General features: G+C 36.5%; 1 protein-coding gene across 2 annotated transcripts in view; it reads left to right on the forward strand.

Annotated features, from left to right (window-relative positions):
* Positions 1 to 20,000, forward strand: part of LOC106880576 (glutamate receptor ionotropic, NMDA 2A) — a 139,024-nt gene that overhangs the window by 118,261 nt on the left and 763 nt on the right. For both annotated transcript variants that reach the window (XM_052965894.2, XM_089347811.1), the window contains 3 exons: positions 9,552 to 9,787; positions 16,822 to 16,985; positions 19,337 to 20,000. The exon at positions 19,337 to 20,000 is cut by the window's right edge and continues 763 nt beyond it. In XM_052965894.2, the coding sequence (XP_052821854.2) occupies positions 9,552 to 9,787; positions 16,822 to 16,985; positions 19,337 to 19,727 (791 nt within the window). In that variant the 3' untranslated portion in view covers positions 19,728 to 20,000. The remainder of the gene's footprint in view (positions 1 to 9,551; positions 9,788 to 16,821; positions 16,986 to 19,336) is intronic.

Here is a 20,000-nt window from a genome sequence, read left to right on the forward strand (position 1 = left end):
TATATACATTTACATACATACATACATACATACATACATACATACATACATACATACATACATACGTTGGACCACTGAACTTTTAATTATCTATTTATTTCCTCCTATTCTTTTCTGTCAAAGAGCGTAGGCTCGAAATGTAAAAGACCTTTCCATTTTTCCCGAGCGTCAAACTAATACACTTGCTTGTTGTTCCTTCACCTGTCTTTGTTTTTCTGTAAATTTCAACTATATATATATATATATATATATATATATATATATATATATATATACATAATATAAATAATATATAAATATATGCATATATCCATACATATATGTACATACCTACATCTACATATATATACACATATTACATACATGCATATCATATACATACACACACTCATATACAAGTGCGTGTTTGTGTGTAGGTATATTTTTATGGAAATGTGTTAGCATGCAGTGTATGTGTACATGTGTGTGTGCGTGTGTGGTGTGTGTTGTTTGATCTATATGTGTGATATATGTTGGCTACGTGAGGTGTTTTTCCTTCAGGATGACTTATTCTGTTCTTTCGTTATCACAGATGATCCAAATACCTATCAAGAATTTGTACTGAATAATCTCTCAGTTAATCAACACATTATCTTTTTCTAATTGCTTAATTTTTTTTCCACTCCTAACCCTAATCCCATCCCATACTCTAAACCAAACCCTATCCCGAAACCCTCGTTGCCATTCCCACATCTAGCAAAATTCTTTTACTCGGTTATTAAACAGTTTCAGAGAAAGAAATTCACTTTAATTGTCTTGTGTATATTTCACTATCAACAGTAATGTGTGAATAACTACATATTATATTTAGCCTCATCGTATTTAATAACAGTTCCAGCATAACATTTGCAATAAGAAAACTAAAGCGAGTTTGTACCTAGAAACTTACGCTAATCTTTATCTAATCAGTAGAGTTACTTGCCGAGAAAGAAAAAAATGTAAAGTCCTTCTCATTTCATTTTCGTTTTCTCTTCATTTTGCTTGTTTTTTTACTTATTTATTGTGTATTTGCTTTATTTGTTCTTTTGTTTTTGATCACATGTAGCTTAGCTTAACATCTCATTATGTTATTTATTACTTCTACGTGCCTCCAGTCCCAATTAAATGCTATGAACAAGTTTTGCATCGAGTGTATTCGGTATATTAAAGTTAGCTTCTTAAATGATATCTTAGAAAGACAAACGTTGTTGTGAAGCACTGCGACACAGTTTCGATTCAAGTTTGAACGACTGACTCATGTACTTTCGTTTCATTCGTTTACAAACCTTACACTAATTACTTCTCACTGAGACATGAAACTTACCTCTTCTCATTCGGCTTATTTTCTAAAATATGGACCCCTAATCCCATGTAAAACTCATATATATATATATATATATATATATATATATATATATATATATATATATATATATATATATATATATATAATGCTAGTGAATCATGTCATCCTCACAGCGGATCCCCGTCGTTGACGATGAAAATTCAGTTGTTTGACATACTGAATTACCAGCTCCTGAGTTAATGTGTAACTGGCTGAGTATTCCACAGACAAAGCTTCACATTTTCACTCATAGCTACAATCCTCCTGATGGGCTGTTATGTAATCTACGTCTACCTATTTCACTAACAAGGTATGGGTCGAGCTGAGGCCATGGAAAATTATAGTTACCCATGATGTCATACAGTAAAACGAACCCGACACCACGTACTCGCAAAACAATCTCCTTCACCATCCGGCCATGTCAGGCCTACAATAAATCATGAAATACGCACACAAAGGCGAAGACTGTTCTAGCATTGTCTGGTAGAATCAGTTAAGTGACAAACCTAAATAATTTTGTTATAGGTTTTCTTTCCATACGTTCAAAGTTCTCTGACCTGAAATCAACATCGTTTTTCATGACAATAAGTTCGATAATATAATTCCCAATAATCAATCGACTATCTTCCAAAATTTTGGCCACGTGCCAAATGCCGTTAACTTAGTTAAGTAACATTTGAGAATCGGTCTGAGTAAATGTATTTGTAGATACAGCGATATTTAACTAAATGCATACATCTAGATTCATAAGACTTCATAACAGTCCCAATATTTTCAAAGAGAATTTTAAAGCAAAATTCGTTTTATTTCATATCGGTACGTCCTGAGAATCAACACAACGTGGCGGTTTCATTATCTAGGCAGAATACATTGCGTGTGTAATTTTAATGAGATTTGGCTGTTTTCTATCAGGCTCATGAGCAGACAACGTTGTGACATTCATGCTTTTCCTCTAGACAAGTAGCATCATATTAAGTGTGGTCTTTTTCATTCACTATTACTCAGCCTTTGTGTGGAGGCGCAATGGCCCAGTGGTTAGGGAAGCGGACTAGCGGTCATAGGATCGCAGTTTCGATTCCCAGACTAGGCGTTGTGAGTGTTTATTGAGCGAAAACACCTAAAGCTCCACGAGGCTCCGGAAGGAGATGGTGGTGAACCCTGCTGTACTCTTCCACCACAACTTTCTCTCACTCTTATTTCCTGTTTCTGTTGTGCCTGTAATTCAAAGGGTCAGCCTTGTCACACTGTGTCACGCTGAATATCTCCGAGAACTACGTTAAGGGTACACGTGTCTGTGGAGTGCTCAGCCACTTGCACGTTAATTTCTCGAGCAGGCTGTTCCGTTGATCGGATCAACTGGAACTCTCGACGTCGTAAATGACGGAGTGCCAACAACAACTCAGCCTTTGGGGCTTCTAATTTCATAATGTTTGTGACTGTTAATTGTTCTATGCCCTTCAAAGACTATATGGCCGAGGGAAAATACATGTATGAGAATTGGAACAAAGTACGAATTTGGATTTTCTAGCAGACAACTTCTTTATCGAAATCTACGATGCTCACTCTCTTGCTGGCGTTCATTTTTAACACAGATGCATGGCCTCGTGTATGAAGAAGAAGGGCAGCGAATAAATATTGACTCTTGTACTCCAGCTTCTTTAAAAATCTATGGTCTTGGGTCATTGCAAGATCTTAGTATTAAGTTTCTGATAAAGCACAGGAACTCAACTAATATGAATACATGTGTGTGTGTGTGTGTGTGTGTGTGTGTGTGTGTGTGTGTGTGTGTGTGTATGTATGTGTGTGTGTGTGTGTGTGTGTAAGAACGCTGTAGTTTTCTTGAAGCACTGTAGTACAGAAGTACACAAAGAAATGGGAAATAAAGCTTTTAAAAATGCGGGGTTTTACAAAGGTCTATCTTCAGAAAAAGCTGTCCAAGAAATGTGTGCTTACATCGATTTCGTTATTTCATATGTACATACATATATACACGAGTAAACACATAAATGCAAAATACGGTGGAAAAAATAGTACTCGAATACCGAAGGTAGAGTAATATGCTTCTTTATAAAAAGTGCAAGAACATCACAAAAAACTGCTACTCAGTGTTTCACGTTCCCGCTTGTTAGGCAGTTGTGATCAATTATCTTCATCACAACTGACCGACCAACGGGGACCTGAAACACTGAGCAGCAGTTTTTGTGATGTCTTTGCAGCTTTGCAGCTTCAAAAAAAATGCATTCATGTGTGTGTGTGTATATATATATATATATATATATATATAAAGAGAGAGAGAAACAGACAGACAAACAGACAGAGACAGACAACTGATGATAAGAATGCACAGGTGTTATGCTTGATTGTGAATTTTTTATATTAAATGGAGCCGCTTGAAACGGTCGTACTGCATCACCTCTCAATATCCTGTTGCTTATTTTGATTATATATATATATATATATATGTGTGTGTGTGTGTGTGCGTGTGTGTGTGTGTGTGTATGTATGTAGGTAGGTAGGTAGGTAGGTAGGTAGGTAGGTAGGTGTAGTGAGAGAACAGTGCATGCCATCAAAGTGACTCTTGGGTGAAATGTATGTATGTATTCTTTTACTCTCTTGTTTCAGTCATCTGACTGTGGTCATGCTGGAGCACCGTCTTTAGTCGAACATATCGATCCCAGGATTTATTCTTTGTAAGCCTAGTACTTATTTTATCGGCCTCTTTTGCCGAACCGCTAAGTTACGGGGACGTAAACACACCACCATCGATTGTGAAACGATAGTGGGGAACAAACAGACACAAATACACACACACGCTGCACATACACACACACACGCACACACAAATATATATAGAATATGGGGATTTAGTTCGCAGGTGATCTAAACGACTAGGTACGCTGGGTAAGTGCTGTAACGAATTACCCGGACTCCAAGGTCATAGCCGAGACGGGAGTTATGGAGCCATTGTAGATTTCCGATATAGCGGATGTATAATAGTTAAAGGGGACAACAAACGTTAATGCAAGACAAACATCTCAAGTCATATACGTTATTGGAAAAATTCAAAGTCTTACAGCTATTTCTGGGACATCCCAAAGTATGAGATATTCCGTCATCGGAAACAAATAGGGAAAATGAGAAGGGTATAGATTAATAAAACGATGACATAGAGGACAGGAGAAAAGGAATAAGGAGATGCGTCTTTTTTCTTCTTTTTCTTCATCTCCTAATTCCTTTTCTCCTGCCCTTTATATCATCGTTTCACTAATCTATACGCTTCTCAATTTCCCTATTTGTCCCCGATGAAGGAATATCCTATGCTCTGGGATATCCCAGAAACAGGTGTTAGTTTTTTAATTTTTCCAATCATAATAACGTATATGAATTGAGATGTTTGTCTTGCCTAAACGTTTCTTGTAGGCTTTAACAATTATATATATATATATATATATTTAGAAGGTTTGGAGGGGATGTACAGGAATTTATATATTGGAAAAACTAAAAAGGTACTCAGATTTTTATTAATATGTCACATGTTCTTTTATAAATTAGCGCTTGCATCTATTCTTGTAGATTCTCCAGATTCTGGAGAATCTACAAGAATAGATGCAAGCGCTAATATCTGAGTACCTTATTTTTTCTAATATATATATATATATATATATATATATATATATATATATATGCACACACACACAGACACACACACACACACACACACACACACACACACACATATATATATATATAGTGAATCCAAATAAAGAAGAACAAACAAGGCAAACAATAACGCGTGGACGTGGTACAAGTACTGTATTATCAGATGCTCAGCAAAGAGAGGAAAGAGGATTTAACGTTTCGAGCAAAGCTCTTCTTCAGAATTAGAGGAAAGTCCAAAAGAAAAGAAGACGGAGGAAGAAAATCGTCGACGATACACACGCGGAGCACTCCGTCAGTTACGACGATGATGATCCCAGCTGATCGTGAAATTAAAGTGCATGTGGCTGAGCTCTCCACAGACACCTGTACACTTAACGTAGTTCTGAGGGAGATTCAGCGTGACACAGAATGTGACAAGGCTGGCCCTTTGAAATACAGATACGACTGAGTGGTCTGAAGCAATAAAGTGTCTTGCTCAAGAAGACAACGCGTCGCTAAGAATTGAACTTACGACCTTACAATCGTGAACGTCGAATTCCCTGACTACTAAGCCACGCGCCTTCATCATATATATATATATATATATATATATATATATATATATATATATATATATATATATATATATATATATATATATATATATATATATCCGTCTAGATAGATAGATAGATAGATAGATAGATAGATAACTTTAACGTTACATCTCACACTGATATTTTTTATGTAGCCCCCAAGTTCACCCATCTGTTAAAACGGCATTGCATATTCCAAATACATTCGATGAAACCAAAACACCATATGACTGGTACAAACTTTATCAATCCTGGTAGAATTTAGACTATATAAAACATACGGCATACATTTCAACAACGTCCGTTCCTGCTTGACCCGTGAATATGATTAATAACAAACCGAGGTACTTAGTTTGCCTACATGATTAATAGGGGAAAAAGGTATATATTATATCCTTACTACTACTACTATTCATGCCATCACTACTACTACTACTACTACTACTACTATTACTACTACTACTACTACTACTACTACTACTACTACTACTACTACTATTATTATTATTATTATTATTTTTATTTTTATTATTATTTCAGCGTATATATTCCTTTCTCTTCACTCTTGATTTTTTTCTTTCTTTTTCAAGCTTCTTTTACGTTATATTTTCCGAGGCTATATATATATGTGTGTGTGTGTGTGTGTGTGTGTGTGTGTGTGTGTGTGTGTGTGTGTGTGTGTGTGTATATATATATATATATATATATATATTCTGATGTTTTTGCACTTTTTCAAATATTTTCTTTTCTTCTTTTCCAATATTTACCGAAGCTTATTTTTCTTCTCTTATATACCTCTGCAGAATTTTCGGATAACAATATAGAGATAATTGACTCCTCGCTAGGCTGTGAGTTTGTGTGTGTTATATACATGTTATGTACATGTGTATGTGTGTATGTGTGTAAATATATATATATATGTGTGTGTGTGTGTGTGTGTGTGTGTGTGTGTGTGTGTGTGTGTGTGTGTGTGTGTGTGTGTGCTTTATAAGTCGTGTAGGTGAATACATGGCAAAATGTGCGCGTGCGTGCCTGTGTTCGTGTGTGTGTGTGTGTGTGTGTGTGTGTGTGTGTGCGCGGATGTGTGTGTGTTTGTCTGTGGATGTGTGTTTTTCTGTGTGAAGGTTGACTGAATGGGTAATGAAGAGAAATAGGTAGAATGAGATGAAACGAGATAGAATACAATATATGTGAAAATTTTAATTATTGAATCTCCGAGGCTATAGTAAGAACGCACAAAAAATGCGCATAATACGAAACGCTAATGTTTGCGTGCATATATATATATATATATATATATATATATATATATATATATATATACATACATATATATATATATGTATATACGAGGAGAGAGAGTGCCGGTCACATATAGATATATACATTTGTTTCTCAGTGTGTCTACACAAACATACACACATTCACATACATATGTTTATATGTGTGTGTGTGTATGTACACGCGTACGTGCGTGTGTGTTTGTCTGTATGATATAAAGGCCCTGCTCTCGATTGCAGAAAATTAGTCTTCATAGAACTATGGAAACCTAAATGCAGGTACACATTTATATTTTGTTAACATACACGCGGAATTAACATAATTTATCCAAAATAATTATTTCATATATGATAATTATTTAATTTAAAATTGCTCCGGACATTAATTAAAGGTTCACATGACTGTTATACTCAGCAGGAGAGAAAAGAAAGACGGGACTTAGAAATCTCTTCTCAGCAGGAGTTTGTGCTCATGGATATTTTTGTAGGAAATGACGGGTTTTCAATAAAGCTATGGAAGGAAATGAACCGAACTCATCGAGAACTTGCGATTGCCGGAGAAGTTGTATATTGTATAACTATGAATGAAGATTAATTTCAAAGTGAACGACTTCTTTACTTGCTTCACTCATTAGATTGCGGCCATATTTTTTGTTTGTTTTTGTTGTTGTTGTTTTAAGATGTCTTTTTAAGCCTGGTACTTATTCTATCGACCTCTTTTGCCGAACTGCTAATTCCCAGGACAGAAACAAACGAAAACTGGTGCGACACAGCCGCACTCACACACACACGCACGCACACATACACATACACACACACTCACACACACATACACACATATATATATATATATATAGGTGCAAGAATGGCTGTGTGGTAGGAAGATTGTTTCCTAAGCACATAGTTCCGAGTTCAGTCCCATTGCTTGGCACCTTGGGCAAGTGCCTTCTACTATAGCCTTGGGCCGACCAAATCCTTGCGAGTGGATTTGATAGACGGAAACTGAAAGATGCTCGTCATATATATGTGTGTGTGTGTGTGTGTGTGTGTTTGTCCTCCACCAGCGCTTGACAACTGATGCTGGTGTGTTTATGTCCCCGTATTCTAGCGGTTCGGCAGGAGAGTCCGATAGAATATGTACTGGACTTACAAATAATAAGTCCTGGAGTTAATTTATTCGACTAAAGACGAAATGACTGAAAGAAGTAAAAGAATAAAAAATAAGATTATATATATATATATATATATATATATATATATATATACGCAACAGGCTTCTTTTAGTTTCCGTCTACCAAATTCCTTCACAAGTCTTTGGTCTTCCCGAGGCTATAGTAGAAGACACTTGGCCAAGGTCCCACGCAGTGGGATTGAACCCGGAACCAGGTGATTAGGAAGCAAACTTCTTACCTCACAGCCACACCTGTACACACACACACGTGTGTCTGTGTGTTTGTGTTGTCTCTGTGTGTGTTGTCTGTGTGTGTGTGTGTGTGTGTGTGTGTGTGTGTGTGTGCGTCAGTGTGCGTGTGTGCGTGTGTGCGTGTGTGCGTGTGTGCGTGTGTGTGTCTGTGTCTGTGCGTCTGTATGTGTGTGTATGTTGTCAGTGTGTCTGTGTCTCTACGTGTGTGTGTGTCTCTGTGTCTGTGTTTGCATATGTGTGTTTGTGTTCTTGTGTGTGTATTTTACTGCCAGGTGAATACTTATCGAAAGCTATTTCTTTAATCCTATAAAATGACATTGCAGAGAGACGATTTCTTTTTTTATCAAAATCCCTTAAAGCTTCACCTAAAAGCCTGCAGCATGTCACAGATCCCTATAACCGGTTTAGGAGAAAAGGAGTGTAATATAGTTTTAACAGGGAACCATGATCACAGGGATTGGTTCATCTTGAGCTAATCTTTTTTCCTTATTTTTATAGAATTCTGTTTAAAATTGTGTTTCCCTCCCTAAAACTGTAAGATGGAGGGGGGAATTGTTGCTATTGTTGGTGTAGTTGTTGCTTATATTGATTATTAAGGCGGCGAGCTGGTAGAATCGTTAGCCCGCTGGGTGAAATGCTTAGCGGTATTTCGTCTGCCGTTATGTTCTGAGTTCAAATTCCGCTGAGGTCGACTTTGCCTTTCATCCTTTCGGAGTCGATTAAATAAGTACGGATTATGCACTGAGGTCGATGTAGTCGAATTAATTCCTTAGTCTGTCCTTGTTTGTCTCCTCTATGTTTAGCTCCTTGTGGGCAATAAAGAAATAAATATTGATTATTAAATCTCGTCTGTCTTTACGTTCTGAGTTTGTCCTCATCTTGTTTGTTGTTAACACAACGTTTCAGCTGATATACCCTCCAGCCTTCATCAGGTGTCTTGGGAAAATTTCGAACCTGGGTTCTCATTCCTAAAGTATTTTTGGATGTTATTATTATAATAATTATAATTCGATGTTATTATTACATATTATTATAATTATATATCATAATTATTATATGGGATCGAGCTCGGAATCTTGAGGTTAGCAGCCCGCGCTCTTAACCACTACGCCAAATGCCCGTAGGCATATAACATCGAAAAATGATGTACATAATTCTCATCTCTTAAATATAGAACTGCATTGCTGTTGATGTTGTTGTTGTTGTTGCTGTTGTTTAATATGGTTCTTTCTTCTACCTTTGTCTTTCAGGTGAAATGGAACGTCTCCAGAAATTCTGGTTAGCAGGAGCCTGTAAGAAGCGGGACCAAACTGGTGAATCTAGCAACTCTCTGGGAATTCTCAACTTTACGTCTGCTTTCATTTTATTGGCTTGCGGTATGGCACTGGGCAGCATTCTATTGGTAGTTGAACATTTCTATTTCCGATTTGGACGGAAAACTTTACAGAAATGGGATAAATGCGGTTGCTGCGGATTAGTGAGCTTGGTAAGTAGATTATGTCATATATTACATTAGAGTAGGCTATGTTATATTGTATCACATATAAGGTGGCCAGCTGGCAAAATCGTGAGCACGCCGAGCGAAATGCTTAGCGGTATTTCGTCTGTGTTCAAATTTCGGCGAGGTCAGTTTTGCCTTTCATCCTTTCAGGGTCGATAAATTAAGTACCAGTTGCGTACTGGGTCGATGTAATCGACTGGTCCCCTCCCCCAAAATGGCTGCCCTTGTGGCGAAATTTGAAACCGTTATATTATATCATGTTATCTTTTTTTTTTTCTTTCACTCGTTTCAATCATTGAACTGCGGCCGTGGTGGAATACCGCTTTGTTCAATCGATTAAATCGAACCCAGTGCGCGTGTATGTGTGTGTGTGTGTGTGTGTGTGTGTGTGTGTGTGTGTGTGTAACATGGATATATTACATACCTGTGTTACATAGATTTTGTTCTCTTCGAGCGCCTTCTACTTGGAATCTCGACAGATGCTCACCGCTCTCGTCGGACGTGGTCGGCCGGTAGAAATCCCCCCTTTGCAATATACAGAGGAGCAGCGATGGGTAAGGGCTGGGAGGTCTTTCAAGCCGGTGACTTCTTTGGACAACTTCCAGAAATTCCTGACCTGGCAGCGCCACTCAGAAGACACTCGAGATGAACTCTGTAGATATGAGACTGTTCGAAATGCAAGCAAAGCAACAAAACCGAACTATACTCATACAGTATCCAAACATTACTGACTTGTAGAGCAATGTCGAACAGCTGTTGTCCCCGGCGGGATTTGAACTGTTGTACTTTGGGGAGGAATCTGAAAGCATTTATTTGCGAATCCAACTCTTTCACTATAGTCATACTTGAGCTCAAATGAGAGCCAAATGGCTACTGTCCTTAGCACAACCATCACTGCATGCACTCCTCCCCTCATCCTTCTGGAATTATTTTTTTTTTAAATACCAGTTATATAACGCAGTTGATTCAATCGACATTACTGTGCAATACAAAAAAATGCCATCACCTAATTTCTTAGCACGAAACCAATAATTAAATTTCCAAATTTCATTACACAGAAAATAATTTCGTTTTTAAACTTTAACATTTCAATTTGGTGAATTATTGAAATACTCGTGTGTGCGGGGGGGGAGAGGTCTGTGTATGTATTTAAAATACATTAAATGCTTTAATATGTTTACCTTCCTTAGTATGTATACAGACTCGTATGTGCATTTCTGTCTCTCATTCCCATCTTTGTCCTCCTATCAAAATGTGATTGCCTGAATGTATCTGTGTACAGGTATGTATAAGTATGTGTTTGAGTGTCTGGTTGTAAGTTTAGGACGGTATACATTTATGTATGCCTATGCGTTTCTACGTATTTCTTAAGTCTTTGTATTTATCAGCGTGTATCTGTTTATGCGAGACCGTGTGAGCGTCTCTTACTCGTTGTCATACCATGTCTCAGATTAGAATAAGTGAACTTATCTACGAACATATTTACATGTGTATTTGTCCACGATCTTCTGCTTCTCTCTTTTGTGCACGTTATATTTGTGTATATATATATATATATATATATATATATTCGCCATGTTGGACCGCTGATAACTAACAGTCTTCTCTCTCTCTCTCTCTCTCTCTCTCTCTCTCTCTCTCTCTCTCTCTCTCTCTCTCTCTGTTTACTTCCTTCTATTCCTTTCTGCTGAAGAGTGTAGGCTCGAAACGTAAAAGACTTTTTCATTTTCCCGAGCATCAAACTAATACACCTGCCTTCGTCTTTTGCTTTTCTATAAGTTTCAACTATGTGTGTGTGTGTGTTTGTGCGTGCGTGCGTGTGTGTATGTATGTATGGGGGCGCGAAAAATATAAAAGGCCAGTCTGTGTGTGGCGGGTGGGGTTTTACCCTGTATTTTCGCTAGGAGTTCATCCAATGATTTCTTGAATGTTTTGATAAAAGTCGTTTTTAGGTTATGATTTCTTTAGGTAGGCACTTGAAAACTTGAGGGCCACTAAATATCAAATCGGTGCAGTATAGTATCCTAAGTCATTAATTTGAAAGCGGTATATACTGTAGCTACTCATGTACATTCATTAATTTGCATAAGTCAATATGAGTGACATTAAGGCAGCGAGCTGGCAGAAACGTTAGCACGCCGGGCGAAATGCTTAGCGGTATCTCGTCTGTCTTTACGTTCTGCGTTCTAATTCTGCCGTGGTCGACTTTGCCTTTCATTCTTTCGGGATCGATAAATTAAGTACTAGTTGCGTGCTGGGGTCGATCTAATCGACTGGCCCCCTTCTCCAAAATTCCGGGTTTTGTCCTTAGAGTAGAAAGGAATATGAACGACATTTGTAGGTCCACGTATAATTATATGCACAGGTACACACACGCGCATCAAAGGAATGTACCGTATTTGATGCCCCTCCCCCTCAGATGCACATTTCTTACCCAAAACCGGCTTTAAAAATCCCCGTTCTTCCAATGCACTCAATGTAGGCTCAAAACTCGCTCAAAATGATATTTATGTTTACAAAACGTGTGCTGCCATCTATTGGTGAACAATTGCTCACGGTTTATATCGAATGTGGATGCAATAAACTGCTTATAATTACCGGTAATAACATAAAGTTATACAGGTAAGTGGAGGAATTACAACATTATTTTAGTGCTAATTTATTTTAGAAAAGTATAGCCTAGGCTAGGGTGCGTCCTATGCATTCGAGCGTCTTATAGGCCATCAGATATGATATATACCGGTTTACTACACAAACGTGAGTCTCTTTCCTTATTTTTCATGCGAATATGTGAACACCATATGTAGAGCTGGTTGCGTGCATATGACTACTCCAAGAATCTAAATTGGAGAATCTATAAAACATTCTACAAACCTTCGTTCATTGTACCATAAATCGATTGAGTTAAGAATATATGGGACAATATGCTTTGGTATGTGTGTGGATGTATCTGCTTTTTGTATGCTTGTGTTTACCTACACATATACGTACGATTATATGCGCGTATGCATAAGCATATATATGTTGGTATGTGTGTGTGTGTGTGTGTGTGTGTGTGTGTGTGTGTGTGTGTGTGTGTGTGTGTGTGTGTGTTGTATCCGTACCTGATTTGAATTTTAAAATGTTATGTATGCACATATGTATATACGTATGCAAATGACTATATATGTGTGTGTTTGTATATATGTGTGTGTGTATGTATGAATATATATATACATATATATGTACATATACATGCATGTATGTATACATATATACATATATATGTACATATACATGCATGTATGTATACATACCATGTTGTTATACGTATATACCTAGGTATGCGTATGTATGTATATATGTATATACTATGTGTATGCTTGTATGCACGAATGTATGTATATATATATATATATATATATATTGTCACGTGTATGTACGTACGTGTTGATAAAAGTATGTACGTATTATAAGACATACACGTACATGCACGTACATGTGAACTTATGAATGTATATACGTGTGTATGTGTGAGTGTGTGTGTATGCATGTATATATATGTTACTGTTTCTGTATGTATGTATGTATGTATGCACGCGTTTATGAATGTCCATAAATATACATGCATGCATATATATACATATGAGTTAATATATTAAGTGCATGTGTGTTTGTATGAATTCATTATAATTCAATATCAAATATTGTAATTGTTTATGTTGGAGATGTTTCAAAATATTTTCAGATGTCATGCACCTTCATGAATTATTAATCACAAATTCTCATAAAGCAATTTCTGATTTATTCTCTAATAATAATAATAATAATAATAACAAACACGATAATAATAATAAAAATAATGATACTAATAATAATAATAATAATAATAATAATAATAATAAAATAATGATCAATAATGATAAAAATATCCCTGTTGTCATCGGAGCATCGGGTTCAATACCACCCAATCTGAAAGAAACATCTGTAAACCTTAGAAATGCCCTACAATCTGGATGTATTGCAAAAGTCAGCACGCATATTGCGTAAAGTAGTGTCTGTCTGAGGTCCTTGTTGTGACTTGACAGACAGTACAGAACCCTGGTTGAGACAATATCTTCAATCAACAACCACGATATTGTATACTATGCGACGTCTATAATAATAATTATTATTATTATTATTATTATTATTATTATTATTATTATTATTATTATTATTATGGCGGAGTCGGAGACTAGCAAAATCCTCACTGATTTCCCATTCCAAACAGACCGGAGCTAGTGGTGGTGAACAATGTGCACCACATACGCTCTATACTTGATGTTGCATGCCCCTTTGACCCACAGTCAAGAAGGAAGACGAAAAGATAGATAGATACAACCCTCTTAAGTAGGAAGTAGCCCGGTTATGGAAAATGAAGAAGGTGAAGATAGTGCCAATTATTGTTGGGTCCTTGGGAATAGTGATAGAAGGCATCAAGAGGAATATAAAAGAAATTAGAATAGAGTACCCACTAGAACTGTTTAAAATGGTTTGCCTCCTGGGCACGGCCAGAATAATCAGGAAAGTATTAGAAAGCTAAAAAGAACGAATAGCATGGTACCATAGGCTGCAGGTAGTAAGCCCACTACACATGCAAAGAGAAATAATAATAATAATAATAATAATAATAATAATAATAATAATAATAATAATAATAATAATGGCCATAAGAAGAAGAATGACCTGTAATTTAGGTACAAGGGTGGCAAATTAGACGAAGCTGTGAGTAGATACTGTTAGTCTCAGTACTACACTGCTACTTCATTGTACTGGCCCTGGAGATTTGAACTCAAAAGTACCGGAGCAAATATAGCAAATGACTCTGCTAAAATACACACACACACACACGCACACACACACAAACACACACACACATACACACACACAAACACACACACATACATTTATTTATATATATATATATATATATATATATATATATATATATATATATATATATATATATACACATATATCATATATGTATGTATGTATGTATAGATAGATAGATAGATAGATAGATAGATATCACTATTGTTTCTGGTCTTTGCTCTTGTTCAGGAATGAAGTAGAGAAAACATCTGCTCTTGGTGACTGAACTGTAGATTAAAAGATACTTTTCATGGTCAGAACCAAAATGATTATGTCATTGTTTTCCTACTTTTTCATTCTCCGACAAATACAAGTATAAATTAGTAGAATCATTAGATTACCATACGAAATGCCATACGTTCTTCTTGTTCCTGTCTCTTGTGTTCTATGTTCATTCCTCACTGAGGCCGACTTTGCCCTCAACTTTCCAGAATCGATAAATTAATTATTCATCTAAGTGTAGAAATATGTCGGAATCGATAGATCTTCTGACGGGTCTTGTATTTGTTGCAACTCTATGCGTTCTGTATAAAAATATTTCCCAAGATTCCACTGTCTTGAAAATCCCGTGGAATATACCAAAAAAAATTCAATAGGAAATTCCCAGACATATTCGCTTTCCAGAAAGTTTCCAGCTGCATGTCTTAAAAGCTAATTATTAATTGTAGGACTGTTTCGAAGTACTTGGGTGGTCCAACTAGCATTCTTTTATTCCATTTGAAGAGCGTTTACGAAGACATCTTCTCAGACAGCAGTACAATGGAAATAGACATTCCTCACACGAACAAAATCGACCAACATGATATAATCTTCTTTATGAAAAACAGACCGAACCTACAGAAGAAACGGTATTGAAATTAGTCGCTATTGATGGATTTTTCCATGAATGCTATCGTTAAAATTGCTTTTTTTAGAAACGCTATTTGAGATAAACGTTTGGTTATGGCACAGAATTATTCTCATTTAACTCAGATGAATCAATGTCAATATGATTTGAAAAATATTGTGATTAGTGAACTAAAATATAGACGAACACTGAAATATTCAGGAGTTCTTTAAAGGAATATAGATGATTGCGTAATCGCAGATATTTCAATGCAAATGTACATTCATCTGGTAAATTCTGAAATTTAGAAATAATCCAGATTTATGCACGTTTATCTGTTGGGAAAAAAATTGAACTTTTCGAAAGAAAAGTTTCTGAATTCGACTTTGCTGGTTCAGTTGTAACTAATGGTAAACGTCATTGTTTAATTTGGCATAAATTGAAAGTATTAATTGCTTCGTACACACTCTTCTTGATTTGGTTGTATTTTGTACTGTTTACAAGGAAGCTTAATTGAGTTTTGATGAAGCAAGTAAGCTAATGGCCTTTGGAATGATGGCAGCGAGTCTGAAGGTACTTTCAAGGATGATGATCAAAATATAGATTTTTTTTAAAGTTAGTCATGCGATCAATAATTGCGGCAAAACTCCTTACGCGGCAAGTTGGCTGAATCTTTAGCACGCTGGACAAAATGCTTGGTGGGGTCGACTTTGCCTTTCATCCTCTCGGGGTCTATAAAATAAATATCAGTTGAGAACTAGAATCGGTGACTTACCCCCTCTTTCGAACTTGCTGACCTTGTGCCCAAATGTAGATTCAATATAAAACTTCGGTCCGTTCCTCTGAAGTTCTTACTCCTTCTTCAGTACCACATCCAACCCATTAACCATCCAAGAACACATTGCTTATATAACCACTAAATTTAGCGGTGCAACAAAATTGGATATATTGACTTAAATGCTTTCAGTATATTTGATAGTTTATTACAGTTGCATAACAAAATACGTTGTTCCAACCGGTGGTTAATGCTTTCGTTATTTATGTTTATTGTCTGTTCTTTAATATCCAACCATTTGATTCTATGCTCTGCGCACGGGAACTTCAACACTGCCAGAGATAGGTATAGCGGAAGGAAATGCTTGTAAACAGCTGCTGTATGTTTGGCTATCTTCGGTTTATACACTCACACGTACGTTAATGCTTAAAATGAAATACATTCACTCATATTCTATTTCTTATATAAACATTTCATTGATTTGGTCTCTCAAAATTGTCCTTGTTCCTTTCTTTTTGTTAGAGCATGGGAAAATCATTGACATTTGAACAATCAGTGAGAGAAGCGATAGAAAGGAGCAGACGGCACCGATGCAAAGATCCACTCTGTGAAACATCATTGTGGAAAGCACGACACGAATTAGACCTTGCTCTTCTTAAAATCGAAAAACTTCACTTGCAGCTAACGTAAGTATCTTACATTGTTTCAATGACCTTGCAGCATTCCCACCAAGCATTTCGATGCTCGGTGAGAAATAAGAAGGGAGGAAGTTATTTTCAGCTCAAAGGGTTGGCTCGAAAGCTCACATGGCCCATGAGGTGATGTTAAACGAGGCTGGTATAGATGAACATACGCGAACATCGATGTTTGACTTCCGTATTGTTGTTGATTTTGTTATTGTTATTGCTTACATTTGATTTTCACTTCATTTGGTTTAATTGTTATACTGTTAGAAAAGAAAAAATCCTAACATCGGGCTACAACATTTAAATTTAGATCCCAAAAACCCTCCTAAGTATCTTAGTTGTCCCTAATAACAATGATTTCTGGAGCCGTAGTAAACTGGGTTTTGTGCTTATTTCTTCTATCTATCTGTTCAAATCTTTAGGTATAGTTCTCAGTGTGCCTATAACTACTGGTATACATTTTACCCGCACTTTTCATAGTCTCTGTAATTCAATGGCTAGGTACTTTGCTTATTATTATGATTATTATTATTATTATTATTATTATTATTATTATTATTATTATTATTATTATTATTGCCTTTGCACAGCTTCTAACGCTGGAGATGTACTACAGTGTCAGCTGTTCACTACCAGTGAACTAAGGTAACACTTCGTATTTTTCGAGCACCCTCCGGAGTACTCGACTGGTTCCAAGCAGTGCTGTTTTCTGCAAGTGCTCCACCCACATTGCAGCCCCTATTTGCTCCACGTACTTCTCGAGATTTTTATTCACTGTTCCCAGGGCTCCGACAATTATTGGTATTACTGCTACCTTCTTCATCGACCACAACTGCTTAACTTCCCAAGCTAACCTGTCATATCTCTCGATTTTTTTTCTTCCTTATCGCATACCTTTATTGTCAGCTAGGCATGTTATATCTATGATCCAGCAGAGTTTGTTTTCTTTCTCAGTTAAGACTATGTCCGGCTTCCTATTCTCTTATTATTATTATTCAGTTGTCTTATTTTTATCACATGCTTTCACTGCACATCCGAGCGAAGTTATGTCTGCCTTGGGTATTCAAAAGGCAGTTATGTTTGACTTTAGTTTTCAAAACCAATTTCAGCCTTCTGTAATACTCCTGAGAGAATATTTTCTTCACTTGATAAGGTTATTTCCATAGAGTTTCTTCATTTGGCTTTCCGTCATTTTCATCATTTACTTTTTTCTAATATGCCCAGATACCTGTATCCTTCTTTCTCTCTTCTCTTTATTACGTGCCGTGTAGGCAACGTCACCCTATCCTCGTGTTTGACTTTACCTCTTTTTAGAATCAACACTCAACACTTTTTCAGTCCAGACTGCATTCTAATGTCTACGCTAAAGCAAAGCACTCTTTGAATCAGTGAGTCTGTTTTGAGATACTATTATAAAAGTCTGGTAAAGTTGGTGACAGTGAAAATAGTGTGGAAATAAAACAATAATCTAAAAGGACTTGTCAGTCAGCCTCATGACCCCAGCGGACAAAATGGAAAAGTCGCTACTCTGGAGTGGGCAGAAATGTGGCTTGGGGGCCGAAAACATCGGAGATTTCCACTGCCTTAGACTCGATCACAAACCAGTCAGAGAGCAGCCGATTCTTTGAGTTTTCCCTTCCTGGCCAGGTGAGCAACGAAACCTTGACTGGTTGCAGTGAACTAAGCTTCTTTTCATCGTTCCTAAAGAGTTTCAGGTAGTCCATAAAAAGATGGCCTGAAAGCAATTAAGACTAGCGCCACTTGAGAAGGAAAAATAATCTCAAGGTTCCGTCAGTCACACTCTTGAAGCATCGATCAGCCCAGGGCTGTAGTAGAAGACATATACCCAAATGCCGCGCGGTGGGACTAAAATCAAAACCACTTCGTTGCGAAGCGAGCGTCTTAACCACACAGCCATACCTGCTCCTACATCTAATACAAATAATAAACACTTGAATCTAACTCTAAATCTAATTCTAATTAAGAAACAATTGTTTTTGTTGGTTCTTGTTAATGTTTTCGCTATTCTTTGAACATAAACATCTTCTTGCAACATTCATGTTATGACATTTCTTCTATTGAAAATGCTTTGTGTAATTACTTCATATTGTCAGTGGTGTAATTTTATTTAAAATATAAGTCTTCACTTTTGTAGTCTCCATTGGAGCTAATAACTTTAGGAAAGACAAAATGTCACATTAGCCACCTTCCTCCAATTCCTAAAATGCAAAACGTTTGAAATGAGTTAAAAATCCAATATTAATTAAAATTTACCATTTGACAGTGTATTGATTTTTTGTCTTGTATGGCTTTTGGTTTTCTATAATTTTTTTTATTTCTTCTTATTTTAGATCGTGCGGAATTACTCCGGAGCCTGGTGCCGTTTGGAAATTGCAATCAGACTGCTACAAGCCCTGTGCACGCGAAACGAAGAAAGCCATTAAATTCAAAGAAGACAACGATAATGAGGATTCTCCGATGCAGAAAGGCTATAAATGTGAACTAATGGAACCAGTTTCGGTTCCGGTGCTGTTGTCAGATCCTGCTAATGATCAAACTAACACAACACAGCTATCAACGGGCACGCCCCATTTAAACAAACAGGTTTTCAGGCGCTCGCCAAGTTATACGACAGCCATGTCTGTAGACGAAGAACCAAAACCTCAGGCGGGTAAAACAAGATATCACAATGGAAATTATTACATTGAAGTTGACAACCGAGAAATTGAAAGTGTCCTTTAAAATAACGATTTCGTTAAGGGGGAAAAAAGAAAAGGAACATTTTTAACGATAATAAATAAATAAGGAAATATGCCCAGAACATTAAAATGGCGAAAGTGATAAAGATATGAATATAATTCAAATTAACAAATGAATAGCAGCGAAAATTATTTCGGGAATGAGAAAAAAAAAAAGCAAAATGATATTCACTTTGTTATTTTATAAAAATGAGTACTGGAATTTTATTTGAAGAAAAAATAATAAAAATAATAGGAAACGGGATTGACCTAAGAC

This window comes from Octopus bimaculoides, chromosome 2, assembly GCF_046866305.1.
Source record: "Octopus bimaculoides isolate indiv1 chromosome 2, ASM4686630v1, whole genome shotgun sequence".
Taxonomy (NCBI): Eukaryota; Metazoa; Mollusca; class Cephalopoda; order Octopoda; family Octopodidae; genus Octopus; species Octopus bimaculoides.